The sequence below is a fragment of the Carcharodon carcharias genome, chromosome 4 (assembly GCF_017639515.1).
Source record: "Carcharodon carcharias isolate sCarCar2 chromosome 4, sCarCar2.pri, whole genome shotgun sequence".
Taxonomy (NCBI): domain Eukaryota; kingdom Metazoa; phylum Chordata; class Chondrichthyes; order Lamniformes; family Lamnidae; genus Carcharodon; species Carcharodon carcharias.
Genome location: NC_054470.1, coordinates 64,650,706 through 64,677,577, shown reverse-complemented (window position 1 = coordinate 64,677,577; position 26,872 = coordinate 64,650,706). Strand labels below are relative to the sequence as shown.

At 45.2% G+C, this 26,872-nt stretch overlaps 1 protein-coding gene across 1 annotated transcript in view; it reads right to left on the bottom strand.

The window, feature by feature from the left end:
* The window catches only part of LOC121276749 (FERM and PDZ domain-containing protein 1-like), a 114,439-nt gene that overhangs the window by 79,813 nt on the left and 7,754 nt on the right, over nt 1-26,872 (bottom strand). The window contains exons 6-8 of the mRNA XM_041185295.1: nt 20,610-20,761; nt 8,334-8,436; nt 1,421-1,466 (exon numbers count right to left, since the gene is read on the bottom strand). Of these exons, the coding sequence (XP_041041229.1) occupies nt 1,421-1,466; nt 8,334-8,436; nt 20,610-20,761 (301 nt within the window). The remainder of the gene's footprint in view (nt 1-1,420; nt 1,467-8,333; nt 8,437-20,609; nt 20,762-26,872) is intronic.

Here is a 26,872-nt window from a genome sequence, read left to right as displayed (position 1 = left end):
ATTTCTGTAGCACCTTTCAGAAGCTCAGCAAGCCTCAAACTGCATCTGGGCCAATGAATTACTTATGTATTGTAGCCACTAGTATAACGTAGGAAATGCAACAGCCATTTTAAAAACAGCACCACCTCCAGGTTCCCCTTCAAGTCACACATCCCGACTTGGATTTATATTATCATTCCTTCATCATCACTGGGTCAAAGTCCTGGAATCGCTCCCATACAGCACTGTGAGAATACTTTCACCACATGGACTGCAGCATTCCAAGAAAGTGGCTCACTACCACCTTCTCAATGACAATTAAAGATAGGCAATAAATGCTAGGCTTGCTAGCAATATCCCACAAATGAATTAAAAGAAAGGAATGGAATAATGATGATAATCTGCTTTAGTGATATTGGTGGAAAGATAAATATTGGCAAGGAAACCAGGGAGAACGTTTCTTCGAATTGTACCATGCTATCTTTTACGTATATCTTGAGACGGCACATGGAGTCTCAGTTTAACCAACAATGCAGTAGTCCCACTACGACACTGAAACTCATCCAATGTCCACTCATCGCATGGACATCTAGCCAACAATAGAAAGCAGAAGCATTAGTTGACTATTTTGGCTCCGCCTTAGGAAATGCTGAGATTAATTATTCACATCTCCACTTGCACCCTGTATATAGCCTGGAATCTCCTTTGATTGTGTGGCTTAACACCATGTTATCCATGGAACCATCAGTTGACCCTTTCAACGTGAACTGGTCGAACTTGGGTCACTCTTGGACTCTGGTTCAGCCTCATCAAGCCTCATCAAGTGCTCACTGAAAATAAAGCATCTAGCTCTAACACAGGTAGCTTGCTGCAAGCTTACTTCAGGAAATCTGGAATCCTCTCTCCAAGTGCCATGGATGATAGGTCAATTAAAATTTTCAAGACTGAGCTTGATAGATTTTTGTTGGGTAAGGGTATTAAGGGATATTAAGCAAAAGCAAGTAAATGGAGATGAGGAACAAATCAGCCATGATCTCATTGACAGGCGGAACAGGTTAAAGGACCTACTCCTGTTCCTATGCCCTGGTACAAGTGTCAATTATAGATATGGATGACACCAGTCTACATACCAGTTATTGGTTCATTACACCTACAGCTGAGAGGAGTGCCATGTCATTCAAAGCTGCCAGTGCAGATGCATGTCCATTGAAAGTATTTAGTTACTGACTATACACAGTCTGAAACATGGCAGGCAAGTCTCTTCTGGACTGGCTCTGCTGTGCCAGAATAATTTTGGCAGGAGTTCAGCGCAAACCCAGTTTATAGCAGCACAACAAGAAAAGCCCAAAGGAAATTCACCCTGACGACCACTTTGGATAATTCTGGTAATTGGGTAAACCACGCATTAGGTAACTCTGCTAAGTAAAAAAGTTGTACTTACTGAGGTATTTCGAAGCACAGTGACTGTAATTGTGTTACCACATTCCCTGCAACAAGCAATTCAAAAATCATTAAAGCCATACAAGTACAGAGCAAAGAAAATGATACCTGGCTCAATCTTGCAAAATTGAGCTCCTGGTATTAAATCTTATTTACTGGGAGAACACATCAAAAGGTCACAGTCTTATACTTAACAGCAGCACGTACCAGCATGATTCATCCTACTTGGCCTACCTCACTCAGCCTGTCCTTCAATTATGCACTTACATTTTGACTTCAGCATCAGAAGAGTTTCTGGTTCACAAAGGCACTAAAGCTGCAATATAAATCCAGGGATCAAACTCAAATGGTGTGAGACTTTAAGCTGTCTCCCTCAAGTCCAGACAGATATTGTGTGAACTTGCATGAAGACATCAGTCTCACACCATTTGGGTTTGAGCCTGAAGGCAGTATAAATCAGAGTTTAAAACACATCCAAGGGGGGACTTCAAAACTCTAACAATAATTATGCTTACATATTTCGCTCATGCGAGCCCTGCATCCCATATGTTTTGCATTTATATTTAAATTTGGATTGCAGTGAGGACTTCTACACAAATGGGAGCCCAGTCACACACTCTCTGTCTGGCAGAACTGGAATCCCAACCAGACAATGTGGATGACAGACAGTCTGACTCAGCCAACACTGTTTGCCAGTCTGACAGTCTGACCCTGGGTTAGACCTTTAACAGAAAGCAAACCAGCATTACTTTATGGTAAGGTTTACTGAAAGATTCTTCGGTAATGCTGCCCACCCATGCACTAAGTCCTGGAGCTGCAAGGATTGGAGTATTTATCTGTATGTGCATTAAGGTACTCGATTGTTTGTGTAATGGGGTATTCAACTGTGTGTGTAATGGGGTATTTAATTGTGTGTGTATAATGGAGTACTTGACTGTGGCCAAAATTTTCCATTTGGTGGCGGGAAGAGCAGGAGCGGATGCAGGCAGGCGTGGACCCAATTGGTGCCTGCGATTGGGTCTGTGCCGCCATTTTACGTGGGCGGGCCAATTAAGACCCGCCCAGCGCATTTCTGACTCCTGTGGATAGCGGGAGTGTGCGGGCTGGGGCGGGTGTGCATAGACCGCCAAGTTCAATGGCGACTCGGCAGTCTGTTTAAAGGAATTACCTGGTTGCTTCCTGTAGCCTGTTCACAATGGCCACCTCGAGATCAAACTGCAGGGGGTCTGCTGAGCAGGGCACGCTGGAAGGAAGGGCAGAGGAGCAGAGCAGGCTGAAGGGTCTTCCACAAGAGCAGGGCAGGCTGCAGGGTAGGCCAGCAGGGGGCCAATGTGCCCCTCGCTTTTCTGATGACTGCCTTGCTGCCCTCCTCGAGGAGGTGGCAGCACGACAGAAGGTGTTAGTCCCTCAGGATGGGAGGAGGAGGCCTCCTCACATGACCAAACGTGCCTGGGAAGAGGTGGCAGAGGTGGTGAGTTCCCGTGACGTGGTGCAGCGCACCTGGATCCAATGCCATAAGCGCTTCAACAATTTGTTGCGCTCTGAAAGGGTGAGTACCATCCTGGCATTGGGCTTTTAACCCAGCAGGTAGCCTTAGCCTTTGAGGGCCCCCCGCCACCAAGTCTTACTGTCGTGATTGCATTGAATCATGTTGGGCATTTCTCGTATGCTGGGTGGGCAAGCAGATAGTGCCCATGATTAGATCAGCCTGAGTGGTTCATGAGGAGATGAGTTCTCCACCGCACAATGTGTTGCTCTTAGTCGCACATGACTAGTCTGGGGGAAACCTGCAAGAGATGCAGCTAGGCGCATACTCAGAACTCCAGGACATGTCCTATTCATGGTGATGAGATGGTGGTAGGGGAGCCTCAAGGTCTCGTGGCCAAGAACCATCTGCTGCCCTCGACGCTGCACGTAGTTGTGCCTCCTTGCTAAGAGAGCTAAGACCGTGTGTTTCCTAAAGTGATGGACACAGAATGTGTCCAAGGTGGCCAATGGGGGCTGGGGTGGGGGGGGGGTGGGGGGGTGGTGGGTGTTTGTTTGAGAGCAGTCATACTATCTTTGTGTGACTGAACAGCAGTAGCGGGGAGAGGAAGCACTGGAGGTCTGAGATGGGTCACTGTGGTTGGGGTGTGGTGTGCGCATGCACAGTCCATGTGTGATTAGCCCCAATGAATGGTCTTCTCTGTTTTTCAGGAGAAGAATGCTCACAATGACTGTGAGCATTCGCAGACTGGAAGCGGCCAGGCCCAGCTGATGATTTTAAGCTTAGAGCAGGAGGCCCTGGAGCTTGAGAGGCGCCATGTGCCCAGGTCCACTGGTGTCAGTGAGGCTGGAGTGGAACGGCCAGGTATTTGAGGACAACAATGACATCTACTCTGTTTTCCCACCATCCATAGCACTGGTGATTGTTTGATTTGTTATTGTAGCAACATTGCTCAGACACAGACTGATAGAGTCAGAGGCGTGGGTCATAGACAAAGGTCCCTCAGCCCTTTGAGAATGCATGTGTCAAGCACCTTCCAAAGTTGCCTTATCCCATTTCCCAGGACTATCCCCATGGCCTTGTATGCCATGGAATCGCAACTGCACATCCAAATACTTATTACATGTTAGGAGAGTTTCTGCATCCACCACTTTTTCAGGCAGTGTGTCTCACATTACTGTGTCCAAAAGTTGCTCATCACCTCACCTGTGAACCTCATGCCCCTTACTTAAATCAATGCCAACAGGTTACTCATCCCTCCGCAAGGGGAAAAATTCCTTTCTGTCAATCCTATCTATGCCCCTCACAATGCTATAATGCTCAATAATATCACCCCTCAATCTCCTCTGCTCCAGGGGAAATATCCCCAATCTCTGCTATCTCTCCTCATAAGTCAAACTCTCCAGCCCAGCCAGCATCCTGGTCAGCAACTTCTGCACTCTCTCCACTCCAATCACATCCCTCCCATGAAGCGCATATCACAACTGCACGCAGAACTATAGCTGTGGCCTAGGCAGCGTTTTCTGCACTTGCAACATGACCTCCCTGTTGCTATATTCTATTCCTCGGCTAATAAAGACAAGTATGGCATTTACCTTCTTAAATGCCTTATGTACCTGTCCCACTTCCTTAATGGGCCTGTCGACATGCCCAGCAAAGTCCCATTGATCCTCCTTACTTTCCACAGTCCTACCATTCCTCGTGTATTCTCGTACCTTGTTTCTCCTGTCCAAGTGCATCACCTCACACTTATCCACAAAATATTCCATTTGGCATTCCTTAGGCCACCTGACCAGCCCGTCTGTATCCGCCTGTAATGTTAGGGTCTCCTCCTCACTATTTGCCACCCCACCAATATTCATCTCCATAGGTTCTGGAAGGTTGAGCGCATAATGAGCCTGGGGGAAAGGGATGAAGTGTGTTACTGTGTGGACCCTCACAGAGCCACTGTCCTTGTTGTTCATTTCAGCATCATCAGAGCATGGCCACCAGGAGCAATTCCAGATGCCCCCTCTCACACCTGAGGGCCCTCAACTGTCACCTGTGACCTAGTCACACCATTTCTGCCAGGCAGGCACCAGCGCAGATACTAGCACCTCGATGGGAATTACAACATCGGCTAGTGTCCCGGGGCACAGTGGAGAGGGCACTTCATGATCACTGGAGGGGCTGGCAGAGACAGAGAGTGCTGATGGTGCCAGCAGTCGGAGGACTGCAGGGGACCAGGCACATGCTCAGTCGGGGCGTGATGATGTGCCTCTGGAGTTGTCCGCGACACAGCAGCTGCAGGAAATGTGGCCAGGTGTGCGGGAGTATCTGGGAGTGTTACATGAGACTGTGCTTCGCTTGGTGTCCGTGGTGGAGGAGTCCACGCGGAGCATCAATAATGCAATGAGCCTCATGGCAGAGCATCATGCTTCCTCCATGGAGAGAATGGCGACTCTCATGGAGAGGGGCTTCCAGGAGATCAAGCAGCTTCTCCTGGGGTTACACTCAGACCTGCAAAGCCCTTACAGCACCAATGGCCACAGCTGGTCATTGCCAACGTGGGACATGGTGTGGGCTTCAAGCTTCCCAGCTCATTGCCCATCCATCCACGGTGAGCAGGGAGGTTCAGGGTGACCTCACGTCAACGGGGCAGCTGCCTGTCGTCTCTGCTGGCTTCTCTCACGGCGCTCTGGATGAGGGCACCAGCTACTCCGCCTCTCTCCCAGTGACCACCTCATCCGGTGAGGCTGCGACAACTGGGGAGATGCCAGCTCTGGACCTGGCAGATCCCCCCCAGGCAAGTCCAGCACAGGCTCCATGGGCCAGAGGACGGCCACCAAGGTCATCGAGGCCAGCAGGACAGCACAGTCAGCAGGCTGTCTCAGATGCCACTCCCAGCGATGGGGCGGCACCAAGACGTAGCACCAGAAAACATAAGCATAAGGCATCTTAAGCATACCACAGGTTTCTCACTGGTGTTTTTGTGTTGGCCCTATATTAGGAAATTATTATTTGTTTATGCTGTAAAAACATTTTGGTTTGATTTTGTGTGACGTTATGATGGTGAAAATTAAAACCAGATGTGTTACCATGGCTGAGGGTGGCTCCTTTGTTCTGCATTTGTATGTTTTACATACATTGTCATGAGTGTTTGAGTGGACATTGAGGTTTATGTCCAAAGCCCTTGGTTGCAGCTGATGAAGTGGCAGATGTAGCACTTAAGTGCTGAGTATGGAAGCGCCAGGCAAGGCTGGTCCTCCTGATCCATTTGTGTGGAGCTAGCTGAAGGTTGATTGGATTAAAGTGTCCCAGGTGTCCCTGCCTCCTTGGTGTAGTCCCGGTTCAGTGTTTAGCCCCTCATCATTCCCCTGTGTTTCCTCATCCTCAGAATCAGTGTTGGACTCATCGTGTGCAGCCACATCCACTGTGTCAATGTCTTCATCATCCACTGCGTCCCCCCTTTCCAGCACAAGATTGTGGAGGGCACAGCATGCAACCACTATCACAGAGACATGATCTGGGGGGTACTGGTGTGCACCCCCTGAGAGGTCCAAGCATTGGAAGCACATCTTGAGAAGACCAATGGCTCTCTCTACCACAGCCCTTGTGGAGGTGTGGCTCCTATTGTAGCGTTCCTCAGCTTCTGTTCTTGGATGGCGGAGAGGCGTCATGAGCCACCTTCTGAGGGGAAAGCCCTTGTCACCCAGCAGCCATCCATCAAGCTGGGCTGGAGCACTGAAGAGCTTCAGCACCTGAGAGTGTCTCAGTGTGTAGACATCATGGGAGCTGTCTGGGTACCTTGTACAAACTTGTAGAATCAGCATCCTGTGATCACACACTCTCTGCATGTTCATGGAGTGGAAGCCATTCCTGTTGACGAAGGCACCGGGCTCACCTGCTAGCGCCTTGGTGGCCACATGTGTACAGTCTATTGCACCCTGGATGTGGGAGAAGCTAGCAATGGCCATGAAGCCTCTTGCTCACTGTGCCTGACTGGCCTGGTCCCAGCGGAAGTGGATGAAAGTCAATGCCCGTCTGAACAGAGCGTCTGTAACCTCCTTCACACAAGTGTGGACAGCTGATTGGGAAACACTGCAAAAATCACCCACTGAGCCCTGGAAGAAGCCAGAGGCATAGAAGTTGAGGGCAACTGTGACCTACAGAGCCACTGGCATGGGGTGTCCATCCACACAATTAGGAGAGATCTCAGGGCCAATCATTTGACAGATGTAGTTGACTGTCTCCCTTGACAGTTGGAGCCTCCTTTGGCACTGCACCTCAGTCATATTGAGGTAGCTGCTTCGCCGCCTGTATACCCGGGCAGTAGGATAGTGATGTCTTCTGCAGCCCCTTCCACTTTGGACTACCTCTCGGCCCTGTGCCCCTTGTGCCTGCGCCTGTACTCCTAAAGATGGCTCCCCTGGAGACTGATTGTGCATTCCTTGCTTCCTCCTTATTCTAGCCCTCCTAATCCTCCTCAGAGGAGCTGCCTCTAGTGGACATGTCAGAACCCATACCCAGGCTAAAGGGAGGCCTCCAGAAAGCTGTAGGCCCAATAAAGATTACTGACTGCAGAGTGCTGACCTGAAGGTTCAAAGTACACAGAAAGCTGCTGGAATTCGTTCTGAACTGCTACAGATCACACAGACAAGTTTAAAAAACTTTCTGCAATAAATACTTCACAGACCAGATTGACAACCCCACTGAGCCCTCTTCTCCTGCCCGTGGGTGAGTGTTATTAAAAAGTCTCTTGCCCGTTGCGCCCATGCACCGACCCAAAGATTGTACAGGCTTGACAATTTACGGGCCTTAACTAGCCCATTAATTAATGGTGGGCGCGTGTCGAAATTCATTGCTGCGCCCACCCAGGGAAATATCGCAATGGTGCGCGATGACATGAGGATGCTCGCCTGACGTCACCATGCGTCATTTTATGCACTGACGTGTAGGGTCCGCCCCCAAGCGTCAAGCAGAAAATTCTGCCCTGAGTGTATAATGGAGTATTTGACAATGTGTTAATTCAGCTGTGTGTAATGGCGAATTTGACTGTGTAATGGAGAACTCAGTGTATATTATAGAACATTGGTTATACAGCAAGTTCTAGATGAATTGTTGTGCAACTAAGGAGACACATGGCACTCTATACAATCCTGTTGATGACCTTCCTTTAGAACACAGAACAGTGAGTTTTGCACACCTCCTTGATCAAAATTATTTTGAGTTTGCTGATAACAACAACAACTTGCCTTTAACATGGTAAAACTTTTCAAGTAACTTCACAGAAACATTATCAAAGAAACTTTAACACTGAGCTACTAAAAGACCTAAAGATCCTTCATGTTTCTCCTGTGGTCCTTGAATGGAGGACATCAAAGATTTTAGATTTAGCTGGTAATTATTAAAGCTTTCTACCCACTGAATGTGCGAAAACGACCCTCACCTGATAATATTATCGATGTGTTCCTGGGAAATAGCATCCAGGGGTATATTGTTAATCTTTATAATTTGATCTCCTGGGAACAGCTTCCCCTCTCCTGGACCACCTAAGGAGAAAAAGAAGTCATCATATTTTTGGATGTCCAATTAGTTATCCCTCATAAAAGGAGAAAAATAATACACTGGAAATACACAGCAGGCTCATCAGCATGCGTAAAGAGCAAAAAGCAGATAATGTTTCATACATTCCTTACATATGGATATCTTCTTCTCTGAAGTTTCTCTCATCAAAATGCCCAGGAAGTCAAAAGGGACTTGTGACTTTCCCAGATCATGGACAGAGGTGGATCATACTTGCTTGTGATTTTTTTGTGAAGAAATTGTGAACAGTGATATTGTCAATGAAAATAAGGATCCCTGGGCATGTTGAATAATTGCGTCAGCATTTGCAGTAGAACCACAGGCCAGCATGAGGGAAATCTCAAGGAAGCTAATATTGAATCAGGGACAGGAACTCACCAAAATTAATCCAAGCAAAATGACAATAGTGAAGAAAACAAAGGCACTACAGAGCGACAAATCCCCAGGACCAGAAGTTTTCCGTCTCAGGGTTTCAAAGGAAGTAGGTGTGAATACTACAGATATCCTAACTATGATTTTTCAAAGTTGAGGAACCTGTCCTTTAGATTGGAAAACTGCCCATGCCATTCCACTACTTAAGAAAGTTGGGAGAAGAAAACCAGGAAATTATAGACCAGTTAGCCTAGCACCTGTTTTTGGGAAATAGAGCCTACAAATAAGGCTAAAGCGACTGAACACTTAGAAAATTTTCAGCTGATCAGAGTGAGCCAGGATAGATGTGTAAAGGTTAGGTCATGCCTGACAAACCTGATTGAATTTTTTGAAGAGGTGACTAAAATAGTGGATAGGGGAAGGTATATATATGTTATTTATAATGGACTTCTGTGTGGCATTTGATAAAGTCTCTCATAAGAGTGTTATGATCCTGTTAGGGACCATTAAGGTTTAAAGAAAAAATCTGAACACCCAGCAATTAACCAACAGGAATGTGTCACAAGATTTCACATTTTTAAACAAAAACAAACTTTATTATATATCAAAAAGAATTAAACAAAGTAAGCACTATTAACTATTAACACTATTAACACTACAGTTTCGAAAGACTTATCCTATAAACTCAGTACTACTCTTTCCTTCCCCCTCCCCACAGAGTTCCCTTATCATTTGAAATCTTGAAGCTCATTCACTTTTGGAACCAACCCAAAGTAATGCCACAATCCTCCAGAATTTACTTTAATTCTCCTTTGTATTTCAGCTATTCCTCAAGGAACAGATTCCAGGGGTCCTTCCATTAGCTTTTGGCTAAGCAATCCTCCAATTTTCTTTACAGAGCTCAGTACTGTGAACTCTTCAGCTCCTTGTCCTGGCTTAGGACATACATAGGCTCATTTTTCCCAGTCTGCTCCCCCAGCTTCTGTGCAACTCTTTCCAAGCTAACTATTCATGCAGACTGCTTTCTGCCACAAGGCTCTGTGAGGATCACTGTAGGTTTCTCCCACTAGCTGCAAGCTACAGAAGATCTTCCAGCTGCTTTTCCCTTACAAAATCCAAACTGAACTGCCTGCTTCTGTCAGCAAACACACAAAGATAGATTAAACAAAAGAACTTTCCAACCAAGGGTCCACTCTGAATCATTATCTCTATGACAACGTGGCATGCTTTGAGATGATTCAACCAGAAATGCAAATAAACAAACACCTTCAACATGACTATTTGATTCTGCAATCCATATGAATAATTTATATATCTAATAGATGTAATTTTCCTTTCTCCAGAGTGCCTGGCTCCATTACAAGCTTAGAAATGGATCATTAATTGTTCAAGTTTTTCACTATCAACCCTGACCACATAAAACAAATACAAGTTAGATTTTAATTGTATTTAACTCCAAGCTTGTTTGAATTGCATTTACTTCAGTGTTCCTTATCCATTTCTCAATCAGTTGTTCCCATTCATCTACAGTTAAAACTTTAATGCCTAAAGCTAAACATTATATTCTAAAACATATGAATTAGATACTGACCACAAGGGACTGTTAGTGAAAATTGAAGCTCATGGAATTGAAGGTAGACCATTAACTTGGCGAGGAAATTGACTGAGCCACAGGAGACCTTGTAGAAATAATGAGCAGGAACTCTAATTGGCGAAATATGACTAGTGGTGTCCCACAAGGATTTGTGTTTTCATTGTCTTTATGAATGACTTAGCTGATGGGATAGAAAGCCACATATTCAAATGGGGTGACCACACACAGTTTGTGGAGATCTCAGGGCCTATCATCTGACAAATGGAGGTGACTGTCTCCCTTGAGAGACAGAGCCTCCTTCGGCACTGCACCTCAGATATATTGAGGTAGCTGCTTCACCGCCTGTATACCCTGGCAGCAGGATAGTGGCATCTTCTGTGGCCCCTTCCGCCTTGGACTGCCTGTTGGCCCTGCGCCCCTTGTGCCTGTGTCTCTCTTCCCAAAGGTGGCTCCCCTGGAGGCTGAAAGAGGACTTCTGGCCTCCTCCCCCTTCTGGCTCTCCATTCCTCCTCAGAGAATGTGCCTCCAGTGGATAGCACAACTTTCATTCCCAGGCTAAGGGAAGGCTTCCTGAACCCTGCAAGGCCCCAGGAATGATGTTTACTCAGAGTCCTGACCTGAAGCTGTTACTCCTGTCCAAGCAGCTGTGAAGAGTTTTGAAGTATTTCTGCTCACACAGGCAAGTATCAGTAACTTTAACAATTAAATGTCTGACAAATAACACTCGCGACCCCACTCACCCCTCTTATCCCGCCTGTGGATGAGGTTTATACAAATGTCTCCCACCCGCCTGCCCGTTACGCCCGTGCGATTCCCTGAAGATCACACGGGCCCCGAAAAATATCAGACAATTACTGCCTCAAGGGCCTTAAGTGGATGATTAATTAATGGGGGCCGCACATTGGAGATCATCACACACCTGCCTACCTAAACATCGCAATGGCGAGCGGTGACATCGGGACGCTTGCCCAACGTCACTGCACATCATTTAACGCGTCAGCGTGCGGGGCCCACCCCCACATGCCAACGGGAAAATTCTGGCCTGTGACATGGTTGACCATCCTTCATCAATCCTTCTCCAATGCTGTCCAGGTGAGTGGGACAGCATTCACTTGGTTCCATTCTTATGAATCTAACCATAAATAAACTTTCATTTGCAATTACTTCCCTTCTTGGTCCTGCACAGCTACCTCTGGTGCCACCCCCCAGGGGTTTATCCTTGGCCCTTCTATTTCTCATCCACATTCTGTCCCTCAGTGACATCATCCAAAGGCACAGCATTAGTTTTCACATGTATTAGTGACGACACCCAGCTCTATCTCACCACCACCTCTCTTGACACCTCCGCTATTGCTAAATTATCAGGCTGACTATCCATCATCCAGTGTTGGATGAGTAAAAATTTCATCCAACTAAACATTGCGAAGAACCAAATCTTTGATCCCCATGACAAACTCCATTCCCATCGCTACCAATTCCTTCCCGCCCCGGGCATCTGTATGAGAGTAAACCAGACTGTTCACAACCCTGGTGTCAACTTTGCCCCAAGTTGAATTTCCAACAACGCATCCATGCCACCATTAGACCATTTCCACCTCCATAACATCACCCAACTCCACTCCTATCTCAGCTCATCTGCTGCTGAAACTCTTTGTTACCTCCTTAACTTAATTATTCCAACACACTCCTGGTTGGTCTCCCACATTCTACCCTTTGTTAATTTGGGGTCATCCAAAACTCTATGACCCATGTCCTTACTCGCACCAAATCCTGCTCATCTATCACTCCTGCATTTACTGATTTACACTGGCTCCCAGTTAAGCAATGTCACGATTCTAAAATTCTCACCCTTGTTTTCAAATCCCTCCACGTCCCCATCTCCGTAATATCCTGCATCTGTACAACGTTCCAAGATATTGGCGCTCAATTAAATCTGGCCTATTGAGCATTCCAAATTTTACTTGCTCACCTTTGCTGGTCATGACTTCAGCTGCCCAAGTTCCAAGTTCTGGAATTCCCTCCCTAATCCTCTCCACCTCTCCGCCTCTCTCTACTTCTCCTTAAAACCTATCTCTCTAACCAAGCTTTGGGCCATCTGCCCTAATATCGTGTTATGTGGTTTGGTGTCCAATTTTGCTTCATTATCAGTCCAAGCATCTTGGAACATTTTATTGTGTGAAAAGCACTATATAAATGCAAGTTGTTGTCAAGTAAGTGGTCAAAACTGCAGTGAATGGATTTCAATGCAGGCAAATGTGGGGTCACCTGCTTTGAAGCTAAAAAGGAGAGAACAAGGTACTTCCTAAATAGTGAAAAGCTCGAAACAGTGGAGGTGCAAAGAGGCTTGGCGGACCAGGTACACAGTTCATTAAAATGTCATGAGCATTTAGAGAAAAATAATGGAATGCTGGCCTTTTTATCGCGAGGAATAGGTATGGGGGGGGGGGGCAGTGTAGAAGTCATACTTCAGCTATACAAATCTTTGATTAGACCATAACTGGAATACTATGAGCAACTCTTGACACCACACCTTAGGAAGCATACGTTGGCCTTGGAGGGAGTGAAGTGTTGGTTTAGCTGAATGGTACCTGGACTCCAAAGGTTAAATTATGCGAGATTCCCAGGCATTAAGAAAATTAAGGGATGATTTATCAAAGTTTTCAAGATATTAAGGGGAATAGATAGGGTAGGTACAAAGAAACTATTTTGCTGGTTGGGAATCTATGACTTGGAGGCATAAAAATTAGAGCCAGAAGTGAAGTTAGGAAACACTTCTGCACGCAAAATGTCACAGATCAAATCGTGGCACTTGGGGAAGTTTGGGAGGCACAGAGTGAATTTAACAGGACCCTCACCTCCCCATCGTGGTAGTGGGGGTTGTTTGAAACTCTCTTCCAGAACCAATAATTGATGTTAGAGCAATTGTTAATTTTAAAACCAAGGTTGATAGATTTTTGTTAGCCAAAGTTATTAAGGGATGTGGAGTAGGCAGGCATATGGAGTTAGGTAACAGCAAAGATCCATTGAATGGCTGAATAGACTTGAGAAACAAAATGGTCGACTCCTGTTCTCATGTTCTTATGCTCACTATGCAGCTGTATAAGACCCTGTGCTAACTATGACATGCCTTGTACTGAGTGTGTGAGTTCCTGGGCTGGAGGTGCAGGGCCTTGTGCCTGATATGTTTTTTAATCTGTTCATGGGATGTCAGCATTGCTGGAAAGGCCTAGATTTATTAGTCATCCCTAATTTCCCTTGAGAACTGCCCTTCTTGAACTCCTGCAGTCCTTGTGGCATTGGTACATCCACAGTGCTACAAGGGAGGGAAATTGCCATGCCGTGGGCTGGGTATGTGAGTCCCTGCACTGAGTGTGAGACCTTGTGCCGGGTGTATGATGAAATTTGCTGCATGTGTCTCAGGTGTAAATCTACCAACCTCCCCCCACATAACCTGCCCCCACCACCAACTCTCCAATTCATTCTGATCTTCTGTAATGTTGCATTGTTATCCATTTTCAGTAATAGCAAGACTCTGTTGATGGAAGTCAGACCACTGACAGTATTATGTACTGAAAAGCAATTTAACACAAACATTAACTGGAGAAATCAATGAACCTTTGGCAGATAAATATTCTAGTTGGTGCCAGTTGATATGAGCCCTGAGACACTGGCAGTAAAATGTTGCCCATTTATGCCTGGGAATTGGCAAGTGACGAAGATGCTGGCAATCCAAAGCACAGTGTCTGCCATGGAGAGTGTGAGAAGGACAGTACGTCAGAATCAGCAGAACAAAGAAACCGTAGGCTACAACAGGCCCTTTATAGCTTATGTGTAAACAGGGGGCTTGGATATTCCACATCCCATGTCCTTCTCTGAGGCCGAAAACGTTTTGGGCCCATTGTTGCAGGATGGAGGATGCAAATTAGAATCCAAAAGTTCAAGTTTCACATGAAATTGGGCTTTCATTTATTAGTTGAGCTGACTCAGTGGTGCTTGTTGCCTCTCCAAGGACAGCTCACCCAATGTTGCAGATCAAATCATGGCCCTTGGGGAAGTTTGAGTTTGGGAGGCAGAATGTGAACCTAACTTCTGCTGACAAGCCCCCCACCTCCCCAACAAGGATAAATAATCCTGCTCCTCCCAGCTTCACTGGAGGAGATGTAAGAAAATATTTTCCCTACAAAAGGGAACAGGTGGGGCTAGTGGAACTAGGAGAGTTGCTCTTGCACAGACACAACAGGACAAATGGCCTCCTTTTGTGCTGTGGGCATTCTACGATTCAATTGCTTCAGCAATGGCCAGCAATCCTTAAAGAAACTGAGGTCTTGCTGGCCCAGCTGCTGTAGAACTGGAAAAGCTCAGTGGAGTTAATGTGGTGAAATTCTGCCTTGTTTTACATGAACGCTGTAGAAAAGTCCTGAACAGGGGTGGGATCCCACACTGTATATTTAAAAAGATCCATTGCTGCTTTGGGAGCACCTGAAAACAGCAGGGACAAAAATAGCAGTAGACAAGCTGTCGACAGGTTTCACCAGACAGAAATTGGTATCCATGCTACATCTGAAAAGCTGGTGCAATGGATACCAGTTTGTATTCCTTTACGTTCAGTATACATGGAAAAAGGGCAAAGCTTACACTAGTAGCTGGGGGAAGGCAATAGGTCCCACAGCAAGACCAAGTCAGCCTTCAGTTTAAGTATAGAGAATGACATCATAGCTATAGCAATCATAAAATTGTTGAAAATAAAGCTCAGAAGGAGGCCATTCAGCCCTGAGTCTGCTCCAGTGCTCAACAATTGTTTTCTTTCAGTAAATCCCAAGCAACAATGGAGTGTGTACTCAAAGTGGTCCTTCTTCTGGGGTTGTTCACCATCAACTACATCACATTCTGCTTCTTGTCACCTGTTCAAATGAAACCACGGATGAGGCCAGCATTTTTATTGCCCATTCCTAATGGCCCTTAGAAGGTGATAATGAGCTGCCTTCTTGAACTGTTGCCATCCATGTGGTGTAGGTACATCAAAAGTGCTGTTAGTGTGATTTTGACCCAGTCTTAGTGAAGGAACGGCAATATATTTCCAAGTCAGGATGGTGTGTGGCTTGGAGGGGAACTTCCAGGTGGTGGTGTTCCCATGCATTTGCTGCCCTTGTCCTTCTGTGTGGTAGAAGTCATGGGTTTGGAAGATGCTGTTGAAGGAGCTTTGGTGAGTTTCTGCAGTGCTTCTTGTAGATGGTACACACTTCTGCCACTGTGCGTCATTGGTGGAGGGAATGGATGTTGAAGGTGGTGGATGGGGTGCCAATCAAGCGGGCTGCTTTGTCCTGAATGGTGTCAAGCTTCTTCGGTGTTGTTGGAGCTGCACTTATCCAGGCAAGTGGGAGTATTCCCTCTCCTGGCTTGTGCCTTGTAGATGGTGGACAGACTTTGGGTAGTCAGGAATTCTCAGCCTCTGTCCCGCTCTTGTAGCCACAGTATTCATATGGCTAGCCCAGTTCAGTTTCTAGTCAATGGAAACCCCCAGGATGTTGATAATGGGGTAATTCAGCGATGGTAATGCAATTGAACATCAAAGGGAGATGGTTAGATTCTCTTTTGTTGGAGATGGTCTTTCCCTGCCACTTGTGTGGTATGAATGTTACTTGCCACATATCAGCCCAAGTTGAATATTGCCCAGGACTTGCTGCATATGGGCAGGGACTGCTTCAGCCCAGGAGGGATTGACGATGGAATAATGATGCAGCCATAACAAACTTCAGAGCTCATGAGCATTCCTACAAAAATTGGGTAAGAACTTCCTCATTCAGGTCCAATGTCCTGGAATTCCCTACCTAACATTTTTGTTGGAAAAGGATACGTAGGGATTATGGTTCAAAGGTGGGTAAATGAAGTTGAGGTACAGATCTCATTGAGTGACAGAACAAGCTCGAGGAGCTGAATGGCCTGTTCTTGTTCTGATGCAAGACCATTGTAGGAGGACTCTCTGAACTTGTACAGCAGGAGTTCAAGGAGAAGGCCTACCATCACCATTTCAGGGCAATGAGAGATAAGCAATGAATATGGCCTTGTACCATAGCTTTTGGCCAGACAACAAATATAAAAAATTCGTACTGTGAAGGGAAAGCGATGTGGACAACCAGTTATATCCCGAACAAGAAAAAATAGGAGCGAAATTGATCTTGTGCAGCAGCGACAGTGAATCAGCCGCCTAATTTACACCCAACAGTGAATCAGCTGCCTGATTTACATCCCGACAGTGAATCAGCCGCCTGATTTACATCCCGACAGTGAATCAGCCGCCTGATTTACATCCCGACAGTGAATCAGCCACCTGATTTACATCCCGACAGTGAATCAGCCGCCTGATTTACATCCTGACAGTGAATCAGCCGACTGTTTTACATCCCAACAGCGTATCAGCCAACTGTTTTACATCCGGACTGTGAATCAGCCGCCTGATTTACATCCCATCCAATTTTTCTTGCCATCGACTAAAATGGAATAGAAGTGGGCACTGTGTGAAACGAGCTGCTGATTTGCTATCACCCATTTTGCAATACCACCCAATACTAAATGTTGGCATAGCGACAAAGCTGATGAAGTGTTGTCAGAGGACTGTGTGGGCAAGGGAGGAATTGTGACACAAGATCAGGGTTTATGCTGGCGGTGTTGCAATAGAGTATCAGCTAATAAGGCCCCTCCCCATTAATCCAACCCTAACAGAATCTCAGAATCACAAAATTGTTACGGTGTAGAAGGATTGTGTCTGCACTGGCTCTCTGAGCATTTTAACTTAGTGCTAATCTCCTGCCTTTTCCCTGCAGCACTACACATTGTTTCAATTTAAATAATCATCCACTGCCCTCTTCAATGCCTCAATCAAACTTGCCTCCACCACATTTCCAGGCAGTGCATTCCAAACCCTAACTACTCGCTGAGTGAAAAAGTGAAAAAGTCTTTTCTCACCTCGCATTTGCTCCTTTTGCAAAACACTTTAAAAATGTGCCCTCTGGTTCTCAATCCATTTGCAAGTGAAAACAGTTTCTCCCGATCTACTCCGTCCAGACCACTCATGATTTTGAAACTTCTATCAAGCCTCCTCTTAGCCTTTTCCTCTCCAAGAAAAACAGTCCCAACTTCTCCAATCTTTCCTCATAACTAAAGTATCTCATCCCTGGAACCATTCTCGTAAACCTCTTCAATGCATTCACATCCTTCCTATTGTGTGGCACCCAGAACTGTACACAATACTCTAGCTGAAGTCTAACTAGTGTCTTATATAAGGTCATCATTATCTCCCTGCTCTTGTACTCTATGACCCTATTAATGAAGCTAAGAATACTGTATGCTTTAGAAACAGCTCTCTCTATCTGTCCTGCCACCTTTAATGAATTATGTACATATACACCCAGGTCTGTCTGCTCTTGCACACCCTTTAGAATAATATCCTTTATTTTATACTTTCTCTCCATGTTCTTTGTACAAAAGTGCATCACCTCGCACTTCTCCACATTGAACTTCATCTGCTGCCAATGTGTCAATGTCCTTTTGAAGTTCTACACTGTCCTCACAGTTTATAATTCTCCCAAGTTTTGTGTCATCTACAAATTTTGAAGTTGTCCCCTGCACACCAAGATTTATATATATATATATATATATATATCAGGAAAAGCAAGAGTCCCAATACCGACTCCTGGGGAACTCCACTACAAACCTTCTTCCAGCCTGAAAAATGCCTATTAACCGTTACTCTCTGTTTTCTACCCCTCAGCCAATTTTGTATCCATGTTGCTACCGTCCCTTTTATTCCTCACATAACTTTCCTCTCATGTCTGTTGTGTGGCGCTGTATCGAACGCCTTTTGAAAGTCCATATACACCACATTAACGGCCTTGCCCTCATCAACCATCTCTGTTATCTCTTCAAAACACTCCAGCAAGTTAGTTAGACATGATTTTCCTTTAACAAATCCATGCTGGCTCTTCCGAATCAATCCACATTTTTCCATGTGACTATTAATCCTATCCCGAATAATTGTTTCTAGAAATTTCCCCACCACCAAAGTTAAACTGACTGGCCTGTCATTGCAGGGCAGATCGCTACAACCTTTTTTGAACAAGGGGGTAATGTTTGCAATTCTCCAGTCCTCCGGCACCTCCCCTGAATCCAGGGAACATTGAAAGATTATTGCCAGTTCCTCTGCAATTTCCTCTCTCACTTCCTTCAATATTCGTGGATGCATCTCATCCGGTCCCGGTGCCTTATCAACTTTAAATACCAACAGCTTATCCAATATCTCCTCCTTATCAATTTTAAACACTTCTAGTGACTGAGTTTCCTCCTCTGTCACCATGTCCTGGACAGCACCTGCCTCGTAAGTAAAGATAGATGTGAAGTATTCATTTAACACCTCAGCCATGCCTCTTGCCTCTATGTGTAAATCCCCTTTTTTGGCCCTAATCGGCCCTACTCCTCCTTTTACCACCATTTTACTATTGATGTGCTTATAGAATACTTTGGGATCTCCTTTTACATTAGCTGCCAATCTTTTTTCATAATCCCTCTTTGCTTCTCGTATTTGCTTTTTCACATCCCTTCTGAACTTTTTGTATTCAGTTTGGTTCTCAACTGTAATTGCTAGCTGACACCTGTTGTGAGCACACTTTTTCTTCTGTAACTTAATTTCTATCTCATTTGTCATCCAGGGATCTCTGGATTTGTTTGTCCTACCCCTCCCTTTTGAGGGAACATGATTGTGACTGTGGCCAAACCATCTCCTCTTTGAAGATAGCCCATTGTTCAGCTACTGTTTTTTCCCACCAGTTCCAGTCTATCCAGCCCGGCTCCGTTCTTGCCCCATTGAAGTCTGCTCCTGCCAGTTGATTATTCTTATTCTGGATTGACCAATGTCATTTTCCACCGTCATCCTAAACCTTATGATGCAATGATCACTGACCCCTAAATGTTCCCCCAATGTCACTTGATCTACTTGGCCCACCTCATTCCGAAGAACCAGGTCTAGCAGTGCCTCTTTTCTTGTTGGACCGGACACATACTACTGTAGGAAATTCTCCTGAACACAATCTAGGAACACTTGTCCCTCACTGCCCCTTACACTACCACTCTCCCAGTCTACACATGGGTAGCTAAAGTCCCCTATTATAACTATTCTATGATGTTTACACCTCTCTGTAATTTCCTTGCAGATTTGTTCCTCTATATCCTTCCCACAAGCTGCTAGTCTATATATTACACTGAGCATGTAATTGCACCCTTCTTATTCCTTAGCTCCAGCCAAATTGATTCTGTCCTTGAATCCTCTGACACATCTTCTCTCTCCAGTACTGCAATACGCTCCTTAACCAAAAATGTCACCCCTACTTTTTTTCCTTTCCTAAGTTTTCTGAACACCGTGTAACCAGGTATATTTAACACCCAGATCTGCCCTTCCTTAAGCCTGGTCTCTGTTATTGCCACAACCTCATAATCCCACAAGGCAATCTGTACCTGTAATTTTCCAATTTTATTAACTATACTCCGTGATTCACATACACGGAGTGTAACCCTGATTTAGATTTCATAACTTGTTCCCTTACTCCAATTCCATCTTACTATTCTCTATTTTAGTACTATCTGCCTCTCTCAGCATTCTGTGCACCCTGGTATTACTTTCTAATATTCCCTCCTGGTTCCCACACCCCTGCTGAGTTAGTTTAAACCCTCCCCAACAGAACTAACAAAACGACCTACATGGAACTCAGTCCCAGTTCTGTTCAGATGCAACCCATCCAGCTTATATAGGTGCCATCTCCCCCAGAGCCAGTCCCAGTGTCCCAGGACCCAGGATGGTCCCTCCTGCACCATCTTTCCAGCCATGCATTCATCTGCCTTATTTTCCTATTTCTGTACTCACTGGCATGTGGCACTGGGAGCAGTCCAGAGATTACCACATTAGAGGTCCTGCTTGATAATTTTCTACCTAGCTCCTTAAATCCCAACTGCAGGACCACATTCACCTTCCTATCTATGTCATTAGTACCAATGTGGACCATGACCTCTGGCTGTTTGCCCTCCCCCACAAGAATGTCCTGCAGCCGCTCTGTGACATCCTAACTCCCTCCCCAACCCCATGCTTCCCTCCCCTCCTCTCCAACCTCCCACCCCCCAGGTATTTACCTGCAGTGACAGACTTCACACACACCGGTGTTTCCTCTGATACCATAAATCCATGATCCAGGAGCGGATCTTTGTTAATCTTTACTGTCACCTTTAATGGGCTGCTCTGCTGGCTCGTGTTACCGGTTGCTCCATCAGCTGGGCCTCGATTCCTTCAATCAGAAAAAAACAAGGCCTTATTTGTCAATCATTTTCAATGTCCTCTAAAATGTAATCCATCTCCCAATCTCTTCCTTCACTAGAACTGCAAACTCCTCACTGGAGGCCTCTCTCCACCATTTTGCCTCCCTGAGAGATGGATCATTGTGAAAGGGCAGGGGAATGACCCTGCTCCTTCCCAACATCGACTTATCCATTTGTTAGGTCAAGAGGGAGCCTGCTGGAGCCAGGGTGAACAATTCCAGCAAGACATTTTGAGAACGTCAAAGGGACAGAAGATTTTGGGGAGACAATGGAATCAAAGGCAGAAAACCAGAAATCACAGAACACCTGCCCCGTGCTCTGTCCAGATGTTGGACTTGGCAAAATGTAAGACTGCAGTCAGGATACAACATCCTGAAAACAACCAGAAAATGCCTGGAAATACTCAGCAAGCCTGGCAGCATCTGTGGAGAGAGATACAGAGGTTGGTGACCCTCCTGGTTGGTGATCCAGGTTAGATGCTTAAAGGATGTTTCCCCTTATGGGAGAGATTAGAATGAGGGGCCACAGTTTAAAAATAAGGGGCCTCCCATTTAAGGCAGAGTTAAAGAGAAGTAGAAAAATGATGGATTTTATACAGACTGGGTGATCGCTTTGCAGAATACGTTCACTCAGTCCACAAGCATGAACCAGACCTCCCTGTCACTGGCCATTTCAACACATTATCCTGCTCTCATGGCTCATGTCTGTCCTTGGCCTGCTGCATTGTTCCAGTGAAGCTCAACACAAACTGGAGGAACAGCACCTCATCTTCCAATTAGGCACTTTACAGCCTTCCAGATTTAACATTGAGTTCAACAACTTCAGACCATGAACTCTCTTCTCTACCTTCAACCCTTTTTTTAATCCAATTGATCTTTTGTTTTTTTAAATTTTAATTTCTATTTTTATTTATTTATTTTTTAATCCTTTGTCCCCAACACCCCCACCCCCACCCCTTGAAAGGGCCACCTGTCACTTATTTCTTTGTTGTGCTTTCACAGAGCGCTGACCCTTGTTCTGCTATTAACACATTCTTCTATCTTACCTTTATGCCACTATAGCACCTTCTTTATTCCTTATCACTTCTATTAACATACCCTTTGTCTTGTGCCATGATATCTTTGTCAATTTCTCCTTCGCTCCCACCTATCACTGACCTTCTATCCAGCTTCACCACCCCGTCAAACAGCATAAAATCCATCACATTTCTACATCTCTTTAGCTCTGAAGAAGAGTCATAGGGATTCGAACCATTAACTCTGTTTCTCTTTCCACAGATGCTGCCAGACCTGCTGAGTTTTTCCAGCATTTTTTTTTTCAGATCAGCCATGGTCTTATCAAATGGTGGAGCAGGCTTAATGCGTCGAATGGGCCGGTCCTGTTCCTAATTTGTATGTACAATATGTTCATCAGAACTGGAAAAAATTAGAGATGTGAGAGGTTTTGAGCTAATGCAGGGGCAGAGAAAGGAGCGTGGAATGAGGAACAAAAAAATGGTCTGAGATTGGAGGGAAGGCAGGAGAGAGTAAATGACAAAAGAGGTGATGGCTCAAGGAAAAGGAAATCGGAACAGGATAAATAAAGATAAAAAACATGAGCCTGGCTGCGGGCAGGGTTTGAAAATTGCAGCCCTAGAAGTTGCCACGGGATCCTGATGCCTCTAGGACAGTTTTGCTGGGGGTGGGGAAGGGAGTGGGAATCGCAATCACTGCCAAATAACAGCCCCTTAAGCTCATTAAGGAGCTGGCTAAGTGGTCTGTCAGTTTGAGGTTGGAATTTTTAAATGTTTTCCCAGTGAGCCCAAACAGTCTTGTGCACAGCTCCAGGTTCACTCTGGGGCCCTATTAAATTGCTTTAGTTTTCAAATTCACTCTGTAGTTCCAACGAGCCCTGGCACAAGTGCTGCTTCTACCTTTCTCGTCTCTGGCCGCATTCCACCATGTTCCACCTCTAGAAAGCTGCCTGCTCTCTTTGGCAAGTCAGTGGCTGCCTCCACCATGGCTGTTGCCACTGGCACCAGGTAGGCAGCTGCCAGCTCCTGGAGGTGCTCAGTGCCACTAACTGGGCACCAAACTTGCTTCCTGGCCAATTAGTCTACCCACATTTAAAAATCAAATTGCAAAAGCAAAGCAGCTCGTGTACGGGGTCAGGGCTGGGAATTCATTCAAGTGTCAGGTTCCCAGCCCCGCTTTGAAAATCCAGCACATCAGCTCTGCTTCTCTCTCCACAGATGCTGCCTGATCTGATGGATACTTTCAGCATTTTCTGTTTTATTTCAGATTTTAAGGATCGGTAGTATTTTGTCTTTGTGCACCATACAGAAGCTCATCTATGCACTGTTCTCCATAGTTCCCAAAAAGCAATGCACTTGAGATAAACTTTAAACTTGAAAGCATAAAATGATGGGTGTCTCGGATCATATGAACAGTGAAAAGAAATGATTTTAAAGCCTGTATTTTTTGAAACTGCCCCTAACTGAAATAGAAACCAGGTCCAGATTTCTGGGGTAGGGGGTTTGTTAATGGGATTTCCTGGCTCTGACATCAGACTTCAGAAAAATCAGCCTCTGGTAGGTTGCTAGGGAAATGGAAGATAATTGGGAAGAATAAACAAGGCTAGGAAATCGGATTTCAGCTGGTGGTCAGAGTAGGATAGAGGCTCTGAAAATCTGTGTGAGCAGTTCAGGCTCGCTGAGGAGTTCGGTGGTTTTAGCAGAGCTAACCAGGTTATGTATCAGGGTGTTATTGGATGAAGGTGACTGTGGTAAAGCTACGCCATCAGGACTCCTGAGACCAGAGTGAAGGAGATTCTGCAATAGAGCACTTTGTTGGTAATAATTGTATCTCTGGAATTCGGATAATTTAAAGTGATTGTTGGAGGCTACTGGATGATCAGCTTCTACGTGATGAAGAATTGTTGAACTCTGCCAGAGGAAGATAGAGTTGTGCCACACGTTGGGACTGCATGACAGTGCTAAGAATGCTGCTAAAGAAATCTGTGAGCCTTACTTTTGTTGTATCAGCTATTGAAGACCAGCTAACGTGAAGGGCACGCTGAGAAGCACAGCGCTAATGGGGTGAGGGTGGGAGAAGGGCGAATGCAAAAGTCTGTGCATGCGCGGGGCAGTGTGCACTGAAAGCTCCCTGAAGACAGGGAGCTGCCTCAGGGAGCTGAAGAATTGTAAAAACAAAAATAAAGGCCAGGATTTTTCAGTCGGCTTGTGGGGGCAGGCCCAACACACTGGCGCGTAAAATGATGCACAATGACGTCAAGCGTGCATCCCGACGTCGTCGTGCTGTCATGCAATGTTTCGCTCAGCGGGTGCAAGCTGGAGTCAGCTGCGCGTCTGCCAATAATTGATCGGCCTATTAAGACCATTAACCAAGTAATTAATGTGAAGTTTACACTGCCCGTCCAACCTTACAGTTGGCGGGCAGGCAAAAAGGCCAAGCAGCCTTTACGTTTTTTAGGAAACCTCATCCATGAGCGGGATGAGGTTTCTTAAAGCTTTTACTACTTAAGTAAAAAGTTTATATGAAAAATAAAAACCTATCACATCTCATACAACATAGAAACATGAGGGGACATGTTTCATTAAATTTTTAATGTCTGTAAAGAAAGATTTTTAAAAACCACTTCAATCTCCCTGAGGCAGCTCCATGCCTCAGGGAAATTGAAACACTTTTTCATATGCAAGCACGAAAGAGCGCTGGACCCGACTCTCCCTCCTGCCCCCCCACCTGCACAGGTAGTGCTGAGTATGACCACTCACATATTACGCTGGGCGGGCCTTAATTGGTCTGCCCACATTAAATGGCGGTGCGGAGCTGATCACAGGCGGCAGTGGGATCCATGACCGCCCCTGCCCGCTCTCACCAAGCCCACCCGATGCAGGAAAAATTCAGGCCAAAGGTTTTGAAAATGTGAAAAAAATGTCCCACATGAACATAAACATAATAAAAATTATGCCAAAACATTTTTTAAAATTAATGTTGGAAACCTCATCCCGCCCGTGGATCTCGTTTCTAAAAAATCCAAAGGCCACCTGGCCAACTCTCCTGCCCGCCAACCATTAGGTGGGACAGGCAGTGAAAAGGAGTTTTTAATTAATTGATTAATGGCCTTAATAGGCGTCTTAATTGTCGGCGAGCATACTGCCGACTCACGTGTGCCCACCGACCAAAATATCATGCACTATTTTATGCCCAATTGGGTCAGCCCATGGGACGTAAAATCCTACACATGATTTTAATTGATTAAAATTTACCTGTTAGCTCATGTTTAATTTATGTCAGTTTTGGTTTCATTCTTACAGTAAAAATGTTTAAAAAGTGAAATCTTGCCTGTCAGGTTTTTCCATCGCATTCATTTGGAAGGTTCAGTTCTTTCATGTTATTGGTCTCCAAGGGTTTCACAACAATAGGAGTAGGCCATTCAGCCCCTCAGGCCTGTGGCACCATTTAATTAGATCATGGCTGATCAGTACTACAACTCGATTTACCCACCTCAACACCAAACCCCTTGATATTCTAACAAAAAAAAAGTATTAATTTCTGCCTTGACAGCTCCAATCAACATCCAGCATTCAAAGCATTTTGGGGAAAGAATATCAGATTTCTGCTATCCTTCATGTGAAAAAGTGCTTTCAGATTTCCCTCCTAAATGGTCCAGCTTTAATTTTAAGGTTATGTCCTTTTTTATCTCTGTACCAGCCCACCATGTATAACAGGCGTGTATGTGATGACCAGTATAACGTAGTAGCTTTCCTTAATAGAAAAAGATTTGAATAAAGTGAAAAATCAGTTCAATTCAATTGGAACTTTTTTAAAAAAGCACAAAAGAAATCTTTACCTTCTGTCTCTCCACTTACTGCTCTGTCTGAAAGGGTTAGAATGAAGATTTTCACATGGGTGAGCTCTTAGCTGGCATGGAGATATGTTCCCTGTCCAATGAAGGGCTAGGCAGGCCTTCCAAGCTGGAGGGCCAACAAGAGGCCTTCCAACTTCAGAGGAGCACCTGGCTGCAGTACAAAGTTCAACATGATGGTGGCCTTTCAGCCACTTTTTAAAAACATTCATTAAAAACCAAAAAAGCATTGTGGCCACCACTGCCGTTGGGGTGAGCATAGGGAATCCCTCGACAGGGTGGCCTTTGGCTGCATCGCCACCCAGGCAAGCAGGGAGGGCCTGCCAGCCAGCCTGGAGTGCTGGCATCCCAGTCGCCACTGTCTGCCCGCACCAGTCAGTTGATCATCCCATCCACTGCCGTGTCAGGAAACTGGGAGCTGACTGCAAAACCCCACCAGAGAATCTCACTGTCAGTTCTTCTTCATCAACTTGTGTTGGAGAATAAAGACCTGGTTTTGCATGAGAGATGGTCAGACTATCATGTTGGCTTTAACAGGAAGCTGGCAAGTATAAGTGGTGTAGGCTGTATGTTACCTTACTTTTAACATTTCAAATAGCTTGATCAGATTATCCCTCAATCGCATAAACCTAAGGGATTAGAAGCTATGTTTATGGAACTTCTCCTCATAATTTTACCCTCTGGCAATGAGATATCGGGCATGTTTTACAATTTAATATTTGTGATGCAGAATTCCATACATCAGGAAGTTGGGTGCAAAGATTATCAGGCCTGATTGGTGCCCTGCAGGATTTACTGCCCAGTGCCTTATTTTGTTAATTGTATAGCAGGGGATCTATGGGAGAAAATAATCTCTCAAATTGCATAACAATTTTCCACAAAACGCCTGGATTGGAGCAAAGAGCCAGACTAAAGGAATTAAGTTTAATCTAACATCTGTCGGAAGTGTTTTGTTTCCAGATAGGGAAATCGACATGGGCTTGTTGTGCAAATAAATAATTTATAAAGGCTTTTAGAGATATAACAGAGAACCACTATTATTGTTGTATTCTAGACAAGAGAAAATCAAACATCTCAGCACCAGACAGTACTCAAAGATTTTGAAAAGGTTCATTTTGTTTCCTTTACAAGATGTGTTATACAAAAACCAACAATGCTTTTGGTGAGGAAAGTCAGCTTTTAAAACTCAGCATTGATTTGTGGTGTAGCATACG